At 38.4% G+C, this 17,723-nt stretch overlaps 1 protein-coding gene across 1 annotated transcript in view; it reads right to left on the bottom strand.

The window, feature by feature from the left end:
* ODAD2 (outer dynein arm docking complex subunit 2) overlaps positions 1–17,165 on the bottom strand; it is a 74,435-nt gene extending 57,270 nt beyond the window's left edge. The window contains exons 1-10 of the mRNA XM_072925411.1: positions 17,060–17,165; positions 16,194–16,460; positions 14,879–15,036; positions 13,336–13,531; positions 12,667–12,773; positions 12,075–12,211; positions 9,584–9,697; positions 6,568–6,774; positions 5,125–5,255; positions 4,780–4,921 (exon numbers count right to left, since the gene is read on the bottom strand). Coding sequence (XP_072781512.1) covers positions 4,780–4,921; positions 5,125–5,255; positions 6,568–6,774; positions 9,584–9,697; positions 12,075–12,211; positions 12,667–12,773; positions 13,336–13,531; positions 14,879–15,036; positions 16,194–16,417 — 1,416 coding nt within the window. The 5' untranslated portion in view covers positions 16,418–16,460; positions 17,060–17,165. The remainder of the gene's footprint in view (positions 1–4,779; positions 4,922–5,124; positions 5,256–6,567; positions 6,775–9,583; positions 9,698–12,074; positions 12,212–12,666; positions 12,774–13,335; positions 13,532–14,878; positions 15,037–16,193; positions 16,461–17,059) is intronic.
* Positions 17,166–17,723: the final 558 nt, after the last annotated feature.

Raw genomic sequence — 17,723 nt, 5'->3', positions numbered from 1 at the left:
TAAAAGGAAGGGAAAAGATTTGTTGTTGGACATTTTACTAATAAGGTGACTTGGTCAAAGTGGTCAGTCCTGAAAAAGGGACTTAGACAAAGTACTACATATACAAAAATATTTGACATGCATTTACATATTCTTATTATGCATTTACTAGCTAAAACATAATCTTGTGCAAGTCTTGTCAGTAAGATATTATAAAGAAAAAACATTTCACTCTTGTCCACAGACTGCAGAAAAAGCTTTCATGTGCAATATATGTCCTACACAGATTGGGGACTTTTACTCCTGCTATTAGATCCTAACATTTGTATCCATCATAAACATAGGGCCATATTTCAAGACTGTGGGAACATCCAGAAACAACAGATATTTTAGACTTTTCACTTTAAACAATTAGTATTTGAAAATTCATTGTATTCCTTAGGGTGGGATGTTCATGTCTTTTTCTGAGGTCCTCCACATTAGAATAACATAGAATTACTTTTCTGCTAATCCCAAAATGCAATTGATTTCTTAATACATGGCTCATTAAACCAATTCAAATTTTTATAATGAGCACTAGTATAATCTTAATAATACAGAGTGTTTCCATTATAACTGAAGAGAGATACACCTTTTCATGATGCAGTTCAAAAATACTGTCTGTCCTCTATTGCTGTAAATTTTGAAAAGATCTACAAGCCACATCAATGGCTTCACAAGTGCCATAAATTTACAACTGCATCTTATCAAGCAGTTGCTGTATACATCAGCTGCTAAACCACACAATTCTCATTTGCACACGGGCACCTGGGAGCTGCTGCTCAAATCCACTCTCAGGGAACATCCTCCCTGGCTCCTGTGCAGTGCCACAGCCTTTGTCCAGCTCCTGGGTGTGGCACAGGGCACAAGCAGCTGGGGAGAGACAGCAGATTTGTCCATCTATGATTCCAAAGTAGAAAGAAACACAGTGCTGTCCTGGGAACAAGGTCTTTTGCACTGGAGTAATTCCAAACAGATATGAAACTAAAGAATATATTACATGAAGTGTGAGATTTGACTGGTTTCACTAGCACAATCCTGAAATATAGCCAAAAAGTAGAATGACTTTCCACATAAGAAACTAAAGGATGAATTCTGTAACTGACATGGTCCTGCAGAACTCTTTTCATCCCTGGAATAGGTGTACGTCTGAATCTCACCCTTACAGGGAACCAAAGTCAAACAGCACAAGGGCTTTAGGGATTAAATATTTATTCTGGATATTCGCATTATTCCTGGCACAGCCACCAGCCCAATTCACCTATTAACATCTCAGTTTTATCATAAAACTGGCAATAGTCAGTGTTCAACTGTGGGCAGCACAAAGCCCAGCTCTTAACATTTTTTTTCTTCTTTTTTTTACCAGTGAACAGCCCCAGATCTGCCACAAAGAAGATTCTGCATTTCTACCTGATGTTCCCTGTTTCTAGTAAAAGGATAATTGAAAAAGATGATCCCTTCATCATACTCCTAATTTTTTTCAGATGTAAAATGTAATCCTTCCTCTAAAAATCCACCTCTTCAGAAGTACCAATTAAATAAATAATGTCAAATCTAAAGTAGGCTGGCTGAGTCTTGCTGTTTCAAACATCAACAGAGCACCCCATTCCCATTTTATCTACTCTGGCCCCAAAGGATGCCTAATACAAGGCCATGACCGAGCTCACTGACCTATTTTGTGCTCATTGTTAAGTCGATGGGGAGGCATGGCAGGAACACACATGCTCCACCTCCCGCTTCACAGCTCTGGGAAGCTTGAAGGTAGGACAAGGAGCCAGACCACAGAAGCAGCTGCTTCCCAGCGGAACAATTCCAACATGGATACTCTTTCCCAGAAAGGAAAGGGAGTGGAGAAGGGCAAAAAGTCAGAAGGGAATTTCCCCAGCACAGGAATTTTCTCTCCATGAAGAGGAATACAAGGTACAGAGCCTACAGGCACAACTCACATGATCTTGCAAGTTTGCTTTATACAAATGGCAACTGTCTTTTTAACATTTAATGACAATCTAACATTATATAAAAAACAGGTTTTATGGGAGTTTCTTGTTTTCAAACTGATCTTTTATAGAACCTTGCTGAATTGTGATTCCCATTAACTTAAGCAGATATTGGAAAAATTGTTGCATCTACAGATTATTGCCTTTTCTTAGTATCTTGATTGACTATTCTTTAAGGCATTTTATTAATTTTTTCAGATGGGCAAACAACACTAGCCCTCTGAAATTTGTGCTTCTATATAGATATGCTTGTACATACTTAAATAACACAGTCATAAATTTATTTTCTCTTATGTTGCATGTGTCATGAATACTTGCCTACATGAACAACAAGAATGCCAAAAAAATCTCCCAAGTCTGGCCAGAAGTGCAGTATTTATACTTGAATTAAAATGAATTCCATGTGCAAGCTAAAGTAGCACTCCATCAATAAAACATTTCAACCACTGTCTGTGGTATGGCACTGAGGCATCTCTTTTCAGCTTTATCTGACACCAGGGAGTTCTTGTTTCATGCAGCTAAGAATGAACACACAACTATTTTCACAGAACTATTTTATCTTCAAATACTTAGTTTAATTTACATCTAACTTAGAGAACTATTGGAAGACTCAGGTGCGCATGAATACATGAAGAAGTATGTATTTGAATTTTCACAACAGAACTTTTTTGTGTTCTTGAATTTTATATTATAAACTTCTTAATGGGTATTCACTGTCTGACCAAAAATGCTGCTCTGTCATTTCCTAGTTCTAAACCATTATATAATTTTGTTTGTTGACAGCTGTAACCAAATAAAGTCAATTTCTAAAACAGAGGTGCGAGAAAAATATACTTTCTTATTTGTCATTCTCACTCTTGTTTCAGAATGGTTTTATGCAAATGTATAATGAAAAATTGGAAATTAATTTCAATACTGATTTAACTTCAATACTAAAATCTAAACCCAAATATATGAAGGATCTAGAGAAGAAAGGGAGTTTGAGAATTAAGTAATCAGGAGAGAAGAGCCTTGCCAGTAAACAGGGTGGTACATAAATGGGCCAATTAAAAGATTAGTGGGAATTCATCAACAGTAATGAATTTCAAGTATCTTCTCCAGGAGGACCTTGGGTCTTTACTAAAAGTAACATGGTTGTTTCTCTGAGCTCTCAGAAAAGTACAAAGAGTTGCTTCATAACACAGAGAGAAGCAAGCTATTAGCAAACTGAAAGGTTTGAAAACATCCTGTTGAACTGTAATTATGTGTGAGTAGGAAGAATTCTATAATGCAAAATGTGTACATGCTACGTTCAGCATTAGGAATAGCTGAGCAAGTTACATGCTCAAAGTTACATTTGCAAAGGGTTATTTTACCATAGCCTAAATAACAAAAGTACAGAGGTCCAACCTAGAAAAGATAAAAGCAGGCTTGCATTTATATACAGGCTTGTATTATCCATGTTTGTCTGTGTCTCTTTGCCAGGTCCACTAGCAAAGACATGAACTGAAAACAAGCAGTGCAAATACTCTGCATACATTTTAAAAGACTGAGTTACTCTTCTACAATACTTAAAAGGAGCCAAAACTTTGTTTATTCCTCACAAGTATTTAACTGTAGAATCATACAATCATAAACGTTGGAAAAGATCTTCAGGATCATCAAATCCAACCTTTGACTGAGCACCACGACCATGTCAACAAATCCAGAGCACCAAGGGCCACATCCAGGCATTCCTTGAACACTTCCCAGGATGGTGACTCCACCAGTACTTCCCTGGGCAGCCAGTTCCAATGCCTAACCACCCTTTCAGTGAAAAATTCTTCCTGATGTCCAGCCTGAACCTCCCCTGGCACATCTTGAGGCCATCTTGTCCCATCTCTGGTTGCCTGGTAGAAGAGGCTGACCCCCACCTGGCTACAACCTCCTTTCAACCAGTTGGAAGGAGTGATAAGGTCACCCCTGAGCCTCTTTTTCTCCAGGCTGGACTCCCTCAGCTCTCTCAGCTGCTCCTCATATGACTTGCTCTTTCTGCTGCACCAAAAGCCAGCACCATCATTTTATCTGTCGGATGCGTATTCTCTGTAGTTGCACTCAAAAAAAAAATAAGCCAGCACTTTTATTAGCAACTTAACAGAACATAAATTCCAGTACAAACTTGTAAAGGAACTTCTCCTGAGGGAAAAACATAATTAGAGTTTTCCAGAATAGTACAGGATTGTTGGGTTTTTGATCTGTTTCAGACATATTCAGAATTCCAACTATCTATATTTATAGGTTCCAAAAGATTTTCAACAAGTCTGACAACCATTTTCTTGGTTTGTTTTAGAAGATGCCTGTTTATCATACATTTTCCTGTCCACTAAAGCATCTATCCAGACACAAGCCCATGTTAGAATTATTTCAGACATGTATTAATCATAGCTGATGAAAGACTTTAGGCAACTATTCAGTTTTAATAAAAACACTTGAAAGTTATTATCCACATAAAGAAATCTCTTGGAAAGTTTCATACAAAAAGCAAAACAGAAACCAAATAATTAATAAAGAGATTATGCCATCTTACGTTTTAAATAACACTGAACAGATGGTTTAATCTAAAGGGCTATATAAGCCAAAAATAGCAGATTAAAAGAAAGTGCGTGATAGGAAAGTCCACAGTTCCAGGATTTGAAAATACTACACCGCAGGGCTATACTAAAGTATAATGAAAGTAGAAAGGATAAGGAACTGGCCTGGTCTCCTCAAATGTAACTTTTTATACTATTTATCAATGCTTACTTACTTTTACATATTTTGCAAGTTTTTGAATTCCCCAGTATTCTGGTGACAAATCAGTGTTTCCCTCGAGACGACGTACAGGCTGTTCATCTTCATCAGTCTCTGAGGAACTTTCACCAACATCTTCAGGGCTGCTTGATGCTTTACTGAAAAGAAATAAACAGAATCGCCAATTCCAAATAGTTACAACTATAATATGGACAAGCATATTTCAAACAGTTATGACAACACTGCCTAATAACTAGAAAAATACAACTAACATTACCAAATGGTAAGTATAGTGATAATTACTGTAGATAGGGAAAATAAAAATTTAGAAATTGAGGGAGGAAAAGTAAGTCACCCATACCATTTTGAAGTTTCTTGAATTCTAACTGTTTTAGATTTGCCACTGGCTTTCTTTTTTGTAGTCAGAGGTACAGTACTACTTTTCCTTTCTTCAGAGTCTTTTTTTGGAGCCTTGCCACCACGGGATTTGTAGTGACAAAAAAAAAAAAAAAAGAACACAGAAATTATTTTTTGCAGAATATTCTTCAGCATATTGTGATTCAATAAATGTCTTAGGTTGCTTTTTGAACTCACATAAGAAAATTAATTTACTATCTTCTGGCAAAGAATGTGAGTGCTTAGCTATGTGGCATATGAAGACATCTCTCCCTTTGTTCTGAATTGATCTCTCTGGCTCATTTTCATTTGATGCCCTTATTTTTGTCCTAGAACAGACAGTGACTATCTGTTCCCTATTTACCTTCCCCAGACATGAGTTTCTGTATCTTTCTTCTTCTCCTCTAGTCATCTTCTTTCCAGACAGTTTTGAATACAATATATATTACTTTCCTTGTAGTCCAAAAAAACTCCTAATTCTAACTGGCCACAATCTCTGGAGTGTTTTTTGTCCCGAAATGACAATGTTGTGAAAACAAAATGTCTTTTTGAGCCTGAGCCGGTCATTCTGTCACAGCCACAAGAAAAAAAGAGAATGTTACTTATGATTGCAGTCAATTTCATCACATCAAGACTTCATCAATGACTGTGGAAAAAGTTTAGCTCTTGTTCTGGAAAGCCAATTTATTTTTAACTGATAACCATAGGTCACATCCAAAATCTCTTAAAATGCTTCTTGCAACTTGTTAAATTGGTAGACTTGAGAAAGGTACTATGTTTTATAGGATGACACTGAAAGGCTTTTCTGCAGATATAGTTCTTCCTCCACTAACACAAATCAAGAAACATGAAATCAAAACAGGGTTCTGATTTCAGAAGACAAATCCAACAATATCCAATATATCTATACTCTATTTTGGGTGTTCAAACTTTGAGATAATCTCATCAGTGAATATCATTGCTAAGCAGAGCTGGAGAAGTAGCTCATATGATACCAAATCAAGTGGCAGCAATAAGAGTAATTCTGATTTTCCATCCAGGACCTCTTTCACCTCACTCAGAAAGTGTGGTTTAGATCAGGTTTTCTAACCAGTCTCTCTTTAAAAGGCATTTTACACCACAAATATGATGCTATCACAGTCCTGCAGAACCAGTACTGCAGATGATTGCAAGTTCCTTCCCTGCCTTGTGGAAATGACATAACAACATGAAAGTTGTCACATGACAGAAAAAAACTGAGAACTCTCTTTGGTAGTCCAAACTCTCTCCTTAGAAATTAACATGTAGTAAACTTTTGTTTTATTCCTCCTAACTTAAAACGATAATGGAAACCTGTAACATGCAGCCCTATCATTAGCACAGTTTAGAGAGCTCTATAGGCAAATTAAATTTTAAAGATAACTACTTATCTTTGGGAAGCAGAAAGCCCACTGCTCTTCAACTTCATATATGGTTTTAACCTCTGGCCAGAGGGTCCCGCTGAAGAACTTGTCCCTTTCTCATATTCAGTCTTTCCTGTAAGACCATAAAGGCTCTGCGATTGGCCAGAATTCTCAGCACCTTCCATATGTTGATAATTCTTCTCGTGTGCTGGTTCTTTAAAGAAACTATATTCCTAATAAAAGGAGACATGGTTTGTCACTCGTATTGCTGTATGAATAATGGATATTAAAACAGTAAGTTATAATCAAAATTCTAGGATTCTGCTTAAAAATTGCATGCATTAAATGCAGAAGATTCTAAGCACAAAATTATATTGTCTTTAAAAGAACAAAGCATTAATTTGAGAAGTAGCAGTTATCATGTGCAAATTGAAGTTTTTTTGAGTAAATCAAGTTGATAAATTGGGAATTTCAGGAACATTCTTGAATATTTTGTGTTGTTTGATTTTTAGTATATCAAAAAATCTGTCACACAAGCACTTTTATAGAACCTAGGTCCAAATGAGTTTTAAGATTTAGACATGCAAAGTCAGCCTCCTGCTTTCAATGGATCACTTACATTAAAACTATTTCCCTGCATAAAGGATTTACAAAACATTCCCACAAAAGAAGTAATGAACATAAAACTGAAAATAGACTATCATAGACTGCTAGACTTCAGTTCCAAGTAATTTAATTTGATAGTTTAGAATTAATATAAACACATTCCATTTAATTTTTTTAATCTTCTGTCTCTGAGGACAAAACACTGTTGAACAAGTCACATAGAAGAATGGAGCTGAGTGGCACCTACCAAACCTTCAGCTGTCAGTGTCTAATACCATGGCTGATCAATAATATACGGAACAGAAAGGACTCTTGTCAACTCTTATTCTCTACTGGAACACACTCAATTTTTACAGGAAAGTCAACATATTATTATTATTATTATTGTTATTGCAGCTGTCAGTACCAGATAGGTGAAGACATTCCTTTGTGTGCCTGATTCAAGGCAGTTTTAAGGAGACTGTCACAGCAGGGTCTGTTTCCACTGGTCCCTGATGCGAATCGGCTGTTGAAGCCTTGCCAGCTCAAGTGTCTAATTCCAAATTAACTCATGCTAATGTTCTCATTCTGAAAATGTACTCTAGACAAGACAATTTAGCACATGATAAACTAGATAAATCACAGGGGAATTGGTGCTGTAGCTTGATCAGTTAAGCATACTTTAAAAAGTATGTTTGCTACAGGACTATATGCCAACACAGCAATTCTGAATGTTAGCTTAAACAAGGCCAGGCAGATATTATAAAAGTTAATTGGTTTTGCAATGTATGTATTGAACATTTTGAAGCTCTCCTCTCCTCAGAAAACAAATCAAAACTATTTCCACTCATATTTTATTTCATTTAAGCAAACATGGAAATTCAGCTTTTCTCTGGATTTCATGGTTATAGAGCAGAGAAGATATTCCCTGATGTAAAAATGCTCTGCAGCTCTATGATATTAACTTGCTTAAATTTTAGTTGTAGAAAGCAGAATGTACTACACCAGCAAGGCAAGATGATATGAACTTCCTAAACCATTAAAAAGGTATAATGTATACTCTTCTGCATAAACTTATTTACAAAGACAGGGAATAATGAGTGTATGATTTACGTGCAAATTGAAGGAAAACAAGGTAAATTCTTTTTATTTGCTCTTATTTAATAAGTATGACTTATTAAGTCTAACTTAAAAAGTTACAAAACATTTAAAAGGGCAGAAAACTAGTAAATAAAGGCTTGTTGTTATCAATAGTAACATTATTCTGTATTAACATTTAGGATTAGAACTGAAAAAATAGTAAAATGTTATCATATTTTACCTTTCATGATAATCAAATGAAGCCAAATCACTGCAAATAAATTAAACCAATGTCTAAAAACATTTATATGTTATCCTATTTATGAAGTGTAAACCAATACGTAGGCATAACATTAAAAAAAATACTTGCCTGTGAGATAAATAAAGAATCTTGAACTTAATACACTTTCAAACAGAAAAACTCACAATTCTAATTCTAATACTGTTAATATAAGCTACTGTATAAATGTGCATGACTTGGAATGCTCTGTTCTTCCAAAACTGTCAAATATCTGTATCTCAAAAAAATAAGTTTCAGCCCTACATCCCAGAAAATCAGAACTAGAGGATAAGGAAATTTTGCTGTTAATTATTTTCTTCTCGCAATAATTAAAATTGTATATAAATAACCACAATGAAGCTCTTGACAGGTTTTGGCCTGTAAGGAATTTTACCTTACAGGTCTTACCTTTATCTATTAAAACCACACTAGAAATCTAAACAACCCATAGTTATATCAGGAACAATGAAACAACAAAAACTGTACTCATACTGTGTAATTCTAGCTAGTATAGAGCTCTAAATAAAAGCCAAAACACTTGCATTTTACAGTGTCTGAAGCAAGATAAAGTGTGTAAGCTGGATACTTAACTCTCAGCTCTGGTATTTGAATCAGGCAGCTCTCATAAGAAAGTTGGGCAATTATTTATGTTTGGGTTACAAAGAATGAAAATAAAATTTTAAGTGGTTTTCATCACAGAAAAACACTGTAATAAAAAGCTGACCTTTTCCACACAGATATCACATTTTCCTGCTTTAACATTTCCACTGCTCCATAAAGAACAAGACCAGAAGACAGACAAAACATTTCACTCAAAACTAGGAGCTGACCTCACATGTTGGATCAAACCCCACCAAAAAGTATGATAGAGCAACACATGAAATGGTGTACTACTTGCTATTTACAAAAGAAACATACTTTTTAGAAACTGAAACAAACAATAACTTAAAAAAAAAGCTCTCCAGTCTTTAAAATTCTTCATTTATTCACAGACTTATCTTCAATAAAGAACATAAACGTTCAGCCAGGTTTACAATGCAATTCCTATCCATGGACATTTGCACAAAGAAGTACACCAAGTATCAATAAATACATACCTGTTTAGCTATATTTTCTACAAATCTAGGTGATCTCTCCCTTAAAAATGTGACAATGTCTTTATATAGATCACTTTTTCTTTCATAGTCAATATCTCCACCCCTTAGCCGACCCTTAAAAAAAGAATACGTTTAAAATTGTTAATAGTTATGCCTTACACGGGTCTGCATCATAACATAGTCCAAAAGAGCACCAAGTCATATTGTGATGAATTAGATAGTCTCATGATCAGCAGAGTTGACCAAACTTCAAAAATGCTTTGTAAAGATGCATGGATCATCTCCATGGACCCCAACAGATGATCAAGATCTTACACAGGATTTTGCAGGCAATAACCATCAGTTAATTGCACCCTGTGGAGTTCCACTGAAAAGAATTTATGGTTTATGACAAACAATCAAGTAAGTAAGAGCTTCCTGTGAAGTATGGTAGACTGTGGTGGCGTACAGCTGGCCTTTAGGCCTGGAAGTTTAAATAATTATAAATTTATAACAGAAATTTGTGATCTATTACACAATAACCTCACTTACATAATTCCACCGGTAAGGGCAGGCCCAGCCGTTGGGGACTCAGGCTCCTATTGGCCGGCTGACCAGGAAGTAACGGGCTCAACCAATGAGGACTAACCTCACGGGCTCCTTACATATAAAAGGAAGCAAGAGCTGAAAAAAGTGAGCAGTTGCTGCATGAACTTGGTGTGTCTTGTCACTGGTTTGTCTCTGAAACACTGACAGCATGTGGTAGAGGGATTTTGAAATTTATGTTTAAGAAATTGTTTAAAATATTGTAATGGTTTGTTCCTATTCACCCCTGTTCAATTTTCCTAGTAGTCTCTCCCCAGAGTTGTTTTCCACCTGTTTTCCCACCTTTCCCCATGTCAGTCCTGGTGTATACCTCCCTTATTTCCAGATAAGATGTCCGGATGGACTTGCTGTCCATCCTCCAGATGTCCAGATGGACTTCTTGTCCATCCTCCAAATCGTGCCCCTGCAGCTTGTCTGTCATTATTTGCTACACCCATTTATCTAGAAGCTTCGTTGTCAGTTATGATAGCTCCTTTCACTCTCCCCTTCTCCTTCCCTATTGGTTTTATGTTTTCATATAGCCACCCCATACTCCTCCTATTTAGCCTTTGATTTGTTGTCCCCTCTGGGGACAGCCCCCTCTTTAAAAGTTGCAGTTTTTCGCTACTTCGTGCCCTTTTGCCGCTGCCCTCCCTCCGAGCTGCTACAGTGTCACCTGTACTGCTCCCTGCGCGGGCAGAAATAAAGACTGCTCGGAGACGCAAGCAAGGGTCGTTCGTTCTTTGCTTTGCCTCAATCCTTCGACGTGGGTCCACTCTTAGGGCAGCTCTGTCGGAAGGGACCGCAGCCTGCGGCCGAGCCGGCACCCTGTGCTGCCGCTGGCCGAGGCGGCCCGGGGGAGCGCTCGGAGCCAGCCGGCACCGGCGTCACCCCCTTCTCTGCCACCGAGCCGCGGCGTCACCAGCCCGTGTCTAAAAGGCACAGAAAATAACGTGACCCGGCTGCCCGAGCTTTATGAGCTTTGTCTAGTAAAGATGTGCCAAGGCAAAATTTCCCTGGATTTTTCAACTCTTACGAAATCAATTTGTGGAGTTAATGCTTGATGGACATCAGTCTCTCTTCAAAATGAATGAAAGAGCTCTGGTCACCATGTAGCACATGTAAGGGTGTAGAATGCCCCCGTTCCTAAGAGACAGGAATTTGATCTTACCTCTCTTGTGTGGCTAGTAACTCCTCCCTTAACCCGAACCCTAACCCCACCCCTGTGATACTCTATAAAAACCCCACGACCCTGCCTTTGCCCGGTGTTTTTCTCTCCATCCTGCCCCTGCTCCCCGGGGGTAATAAATGGATTCTCGAGCTTTCTGAAACAAAGATGTGTCCGTGTATTCTCATGCCAGGTGCGCCGGCAGCTGCATCCCTCTCTGGACACGATGAACCCAGTTGTAACACATTGCAACATAAGGGTCTAAACAAAACCAATCCAAGAGGAAGAAGGGAGCCAAAATGAAAAGAAGGAGAAAAGAGAGCAGTAATTTTTAAAAAGCTTCTTCTGAAAGAAGAAGGAATTGCTTATCATTTATAAAAAGACCAAAGCAAGCTCTACTAGCCCCACATAATAATACTGCACCTCAGATCAAGAGCAATGAGGCACTAGAGAGGCATTCACAAAGGTACCCACAGGAACTTTAAATAGGAATAGTGTGAAGAACTGTTATTTAAAGACTAATCAAACACTGCTAGCAAAGAGCTCAGAATACACTCCTAGTATAAGACTTATAGAAAAAAACACTTAAAACATATGGGAAAACTAACATACATTTATCAATGTGGCTTTTCCTTCTGTACCAAAACACTAGTTCTGCAGGTCTTTCAGCCCAAATACAACTACCCTAAACATGACTGAGTTTTGATTCTGGCACATAAAAATATTCATTACTCAATGGTATCCTTTATTATTACTTACTCCATTTAAAAACACTCCTGCTGTGCTGCAAGTGATACACAAAGGATCAGTGTCATGTGGTTTGACGACTAAATAACAAATTTCTCCACGCACTTGTCTCCAGGGAGGAGCTCGGCATCCATTAGAGAACATGTAATCTGCAATCAATTAGCATCAGTGTTTGTATCCAGTTTAAAAATACTTTAATAGTTATGCTTGATGATTAATATTACACGAATGCAAATCAAATTCCAAAAACAATACCTTGCTTTTAAGAATTCATACTGTTAAGTACTAATCATCCAAAACTCTCTGACCTATGCCCCAATCCAACCAAGAACTGTAATTGTGCTTAGCACTTTTCAGGATTGGGATTTTCAATTCTCTTCCTCTGCTTCCATTGAAAATATTCATGTAAATGGGCGATTTTTTCCGCACATAAACGCTGAGGAGAGGCATTTTATATTGGAAAATAGTTTTTATTTTACATTATAACTTTAAGGTAGAAATAAGCACTTCAATGTATTATTGAAATTAATTCAGAACATTTCACACAGAATTCAAGTACTTTAATAAAGGTCTATGTAAATGTGAGATATGATCAGATTTGTACCTGATGTATAGTCCAGTGATTCCAGTACAGTATCTTCTCCTTGCCCAGAGAAATTCTTGAGAAAATTCACTTCATTATTTACAGCAGCTGGATTTAGTCTTACATCTCTGCAATTAACAGAAAATGGTCCAATATGTATTCATGCAAAAGGATGTACTCAGAGAATTGAAGAGACTATTACACAATATTTTTCTTTTATATTGTCTTAATAGAAGCAATAAAAATATGAAAAGGTGTTATCTTTCATCTTCTTAATTTTATCTATAGGTTAGGGAAATTTTAGTTCCATACCTAATGCAAAGTCCTTCTAACTATGAAACAGATTCAATCTAATACTTCATACAGTTGCCTGACAAAGTAAACAGTTCCTTGAAAATATTTAACTGTGACTTTGTTGTTTGTACAAATGACTTCAATTTGCTAACAAAATGCAAAACATATGCAACAAAACCCCCACACTTGTGGGTACACACTTGCATACCCACACCTATAGAAAAAAACTGCAGAAAAAAAAGGTTTTTCATTAACTTAGCTAACAGTGAAAGTTATTTCCATACATTTCTTTGTCACACCAAAAACACATGTTGTGGGTTAAAACCAATCTGATTTAACAATAAAACAAAAAATGCACTGGCTGAGATGCTTAGCTTCTATTTGAAATACACTTACTGTGAAATCTGTTTCAAAGAACTATTAAGCAGTTGCAAATCCAGCTGATGAAGAAGAAAAATTATTTTAATTTTCAATTCTGTTTCAAGATCACATTCTTTTTTCACTTTGTCAAACAACTGCAAGATGGACATGTCTTCTCCTTCAACAGTCTCATATTCAGGGCCAAGAATTTTCACTACAGGATCTCTGTTAGCTGTTAACATGAAACAGAATCATGTCGTGTGCTGCTTTGTTTAAAACATCAGGTAAGACAAACTCTTTTTATTTCAATTGCTCAATGATTTTGAGGCTGTTAATTTACAGTAAAAAGTTTATAATTTGCATAGCTATTCATCAGACATTACTGCATAATGTATTCTTTCATATCACTCTAATGTAAATGTACAGTTAAGACTATGAAAACATTAAGAACAAAAAGATTTGTTTCTTAACAAATATATTGCTTTTCAAAGCAAAGATTAAGATTCATTCAACCAAGGGGTGAATATTAAATAGTTCCCTTTATCAACAGTCCCCTTATCCAAAAATATGCCTGGCTGAACTCCAAAGCAGGAAATCAGTGGGCTTAACTCACGGAAAATTGATCATTTTGGAAATACGATTTAGTGTTAAGAACATCTTTAAGCTTTTCTAGCAGCATTCCCAATGGCCCCATTACTTCCTCAGCTATGCCAGCTGTTCTTAGTAAACAGTGATATAACTGCATATCAATGTGTTTTACAAAACCATTTTGCTCTGGTCCTGCAAACGAAGACCCATGCATCTGTGAATGGCTCTGCATGATACACTGTCCATATTATTCTTCCCTAACATTTGTGGTTGATCAGTGACAGGACCCATGATTAGATGGCTCTGAAACTTGATCCAATATTAGCATTTTATGAAGACAAATGCAATTTCTACTAATATTATCAAAGAATACCACTGAGTTTTTCTACCTCCAGGAAGGAGAAGGATACCCAGTTTAGCATATCAAGAGTCTTGTCAGTTTGAAAATTTAGGACTTGCGGCACAGTGGCAGTACTCATACCTGTATTTTTAAGCCACTGTGAGAATGAATTTGGAAGTGCACACAGCAAACCTTTTACAGGTAAGAAAGCCTTAAGCATATTATTTTTTCTTCAGCTATCTTTAAAGGATGTAACACTTTAAAGAAGTATTAAACTACATATATAGGAAAACCTGTTATTAACCTCAAATAAAACATTCTTTTTTCTTCCAAAACTTAAGCCTATTGCATATTGCAATACCTGGGATATTACCCATGAATATGAGTATACATGAATTTGTATAGGAGATTCAACAGTTTTATTTTAACTTTATTCCAGATTTCTGGGTTATTAATTTCTGTGTAAATAACAGAAAAAATAGAAACTCCATTACATTCTGGCATCAGCACTTTTAGCCACCTTCATGAATTAACACCTCATATACTTAAAATGAAGGCATACCTTCCTTCCTGGACATTTCATAAACATGAACTGAAGAAGACACATACTTCTTAAGAAAGAGAAAAGATGAAAAAACAAAGAAAGAAAACCTTCAAGGCATGCCTGTGCTTCCTTTAATTTTTTTTCCATAGCAATTCGTAGCAAATGGGACAGCTGGTCAAAACTGCGAACTCGGAGAGTTGATGCTGAGAGGATAAGCAACGGTTGGCCATCTTTACCTTTGGCTTGAGACTGAACAGCTGCTTCACTAGAAAAATTAAATTATATTCTTTTAAAATAATAACTTTAATTGAGAAGAATATTGAATGTTATTCAAGCATCACATGATAATGCATAATTTACAATTTCTTTAAACTGTGTTTTAGAAATCTTCCAAAGTAAACCAATTTATTCACAGCACATCAGCAGGTAGATAGGCCCAAAGGAGACTGTGACTCCATGGGAAGCCCACACTAGAGCAGGCTCCTGGAAGGACCCATGGATCTACAGAGAAAGGAGACCAAGCTGGAGCAGGTTTGCAGGACTTGGGACCCCGAGGGACACTCACACTGCAGCAGCCTGCTCCTGATGGACTGCACACCATGGAAGGGACCACAGTGGAGCAGCTTGGGAAGACCTGCAGCCTTTGGGAAGCACTCGCATTGGAGAAGTTCGTAAGGGATTGTCTTGTGGGAGGGACCCCATGATAGAGAAGAGTGTGAGGAGGAAGAAATTACAGTGAAAAACAAGTAATTGAACTGATCTCAATCTTCATTCCCTGTCCCCTTGTGCCACTTGGGGGCAAGGAAGTAGAGAAAATCAGGACTGAAGGAGAGCTTGAGAAGAGGTAGATGTGGGAGGAAGGTAGAAGGTTCTAAGATTTGTTTTCTCATTATCCTACTCTAACTTTTGATTGGCAGTAGATTAAATTCATTTCCATGACTCAAGTCGAGTTTGCTGATGACAGTAACTGGTGAGTGATTTCTCCCTGTCCTTATCTCAACCCATAGGCCTTTCATTGTACTTTTCTCCCCAATCCCCCAGGAGGGGGAGCAGCTTACTGGACACCTGGCAACCGGCTAAGGTCTAGCCACCAAACAGGAGCAACCCCTAACACCAAGAGAAATGACACAGATAATCACTGCCAGACACATGTTGTAAAATTCTTGGGAATACACAGGACATGTTGTATAGATCACTGGCTAAACAGGTCTGCATCACAAATAAGACAGAATTGTCTCAAGCTCTCAAAAAGTGTGTTTTTGCACTCTACAAATTTTAGCTAATTTTTTTCAATATATATATAAAAAAACCCATCTGTTTCAGCCTCCCAAATACATTAAAGTTTTGTTTATGCTAAATGAGGACAGTATTTCTTCATAGTTCACCATCTGCATTTGAAAACATACTGCAATTCAGACTTACTTGATCTCATAACCCTCCCCAAATACTGAAGAGTCCAACTGCGTTTTCCACTCAAGGGGCTCTCTGAAGACAAATGCAGCTTCCTGAGGATGCTTAGTGCTGAAGTCCTCTAAAAACTGAATGATTTGATTTAAAAGGGCTTTGTTCAAAGGGGTGATTTCAAGTGTGCCAGTTCCAGAGCCAGCAGCAGTCCACTGAGCCACTCTCGCCAATGCCACTCCCATGGTCTTGGTCAGTGTCACCGGAGCCCGCCTTGGCAACGAGACCCTGTCACAGAATGACCAAACCGAGCTCTCAAATGGTCAAATATGCCGTGGCTGCTATGATTTGAAATAAACCTATCTAGGAACGAATAGATTCTTTTAACTCGTTTAAATCCCTGAAGAGGAGAAAGAGGGGCTTAATGAAAATAACTTGCAAATTTTAAAGAAATGGGGAAATCAGGTGCAAACACTGATTATTTCATCTTAATTCCCGCTGCTATTAGAAATTCTGGCAGCCGACAGCGGGAGGCCTCGGTTGAGGCTGTAGCCAAATGCTCCTCCTGTTAAAATCCCCCTGTGCAGGCGGACAGACACGGCCCTCACGGCCCCCCGGTGCTTTCCGCGAACGGCGGATCCGCGGGGGCAGCCGAGGGGCGGCTGAGGGGCAGCCGAGTGCGCCGGGCCCGGGGCGGCCTCGGCCGTGTGGGGAGCGCGGGGCAGGGTCCAGGGTGGGAAGGGAGGCAGGCAGGAGCCGAGGGCCCGCAGCAGGGACACGGCAGGAGCCGAGGGCCCGCAGCAGGGACACGGCAGGAGCCGAGGGCCCGCAGCAGGGACACGGCCCTGCCGGGGTCGCACGCAGCCCGCCCGATGTTCGGCCCTCACCTCGTCCCGGGCCGGCCGCGCCGCGCCCCGCCATGACCGGCGGCGTTGCCGTGGGGACGGGCGGCGTTGCCGGGACAGCGGAGCAGCCGCGGCCCGGCCTCGTCGGAAGGGAAGGGGAGCGGCGTTTGAACTCGTGAAGCGGCTGTGTACCGAGTTCAATAATGCAGTAACTAGAGTTATCTTGCACCAGAGGTTAAAGGGAGACCACGGAGCCGTTTTTAGCTTGAATTTTAGCCAGGACAGCCTTAAACCTTTCCCTCGCTGTCAGCGGCTGCAGAAAAACAGCTTTAATTAATAAAGGTTAAAATTGACCACTTTCAGTTCTTGAGGTAGTGTGGCAGATCATGCTTGAAATGCTCATTGTTAAAGGAAATGTAATGTACAATTTGTGTTTGTTGAAGGAAGCGAAGGAAATAGGTATGGGCAGTGCTAGTGAATAAACTCCTTTCAATTGCTGAGGGCAACACAGCACTGTACACGCACAGATAGACAGCCCCAAACACAGAATGGAAATCTACACTATTCCCCAAATTCCATTATCAATCTAGATGTTGCTGAATGAGCCATTACTCTGGATAAATTTTTGTTACAAAGTTCCTACTGAACTCGTCATGCATTGTCTCTTCTTTTATACCACTGAGCCAAGAAGAATTATATTCTCTGA

The sequence above is a fragment of the Taeniopygia guttata genome, chromosome 2, assembly GCF_048771995.1.
Source record: "Taeniopygia guttata chromosome 2, bTaeGut7.mat, whole genome shotgun sequence".
Lineage (NCBI taxonomy): Eukaryota > Metazoa > Chordata > Aves > Passeriformes > Estrildidae > Taeniopygia > Taeniopygia guttata.
The sequence above is the reverse complement of the archived record's forward strand: the minus strand, read 5'-3'. Positions and strand labels throughout refer to the sequence as shown.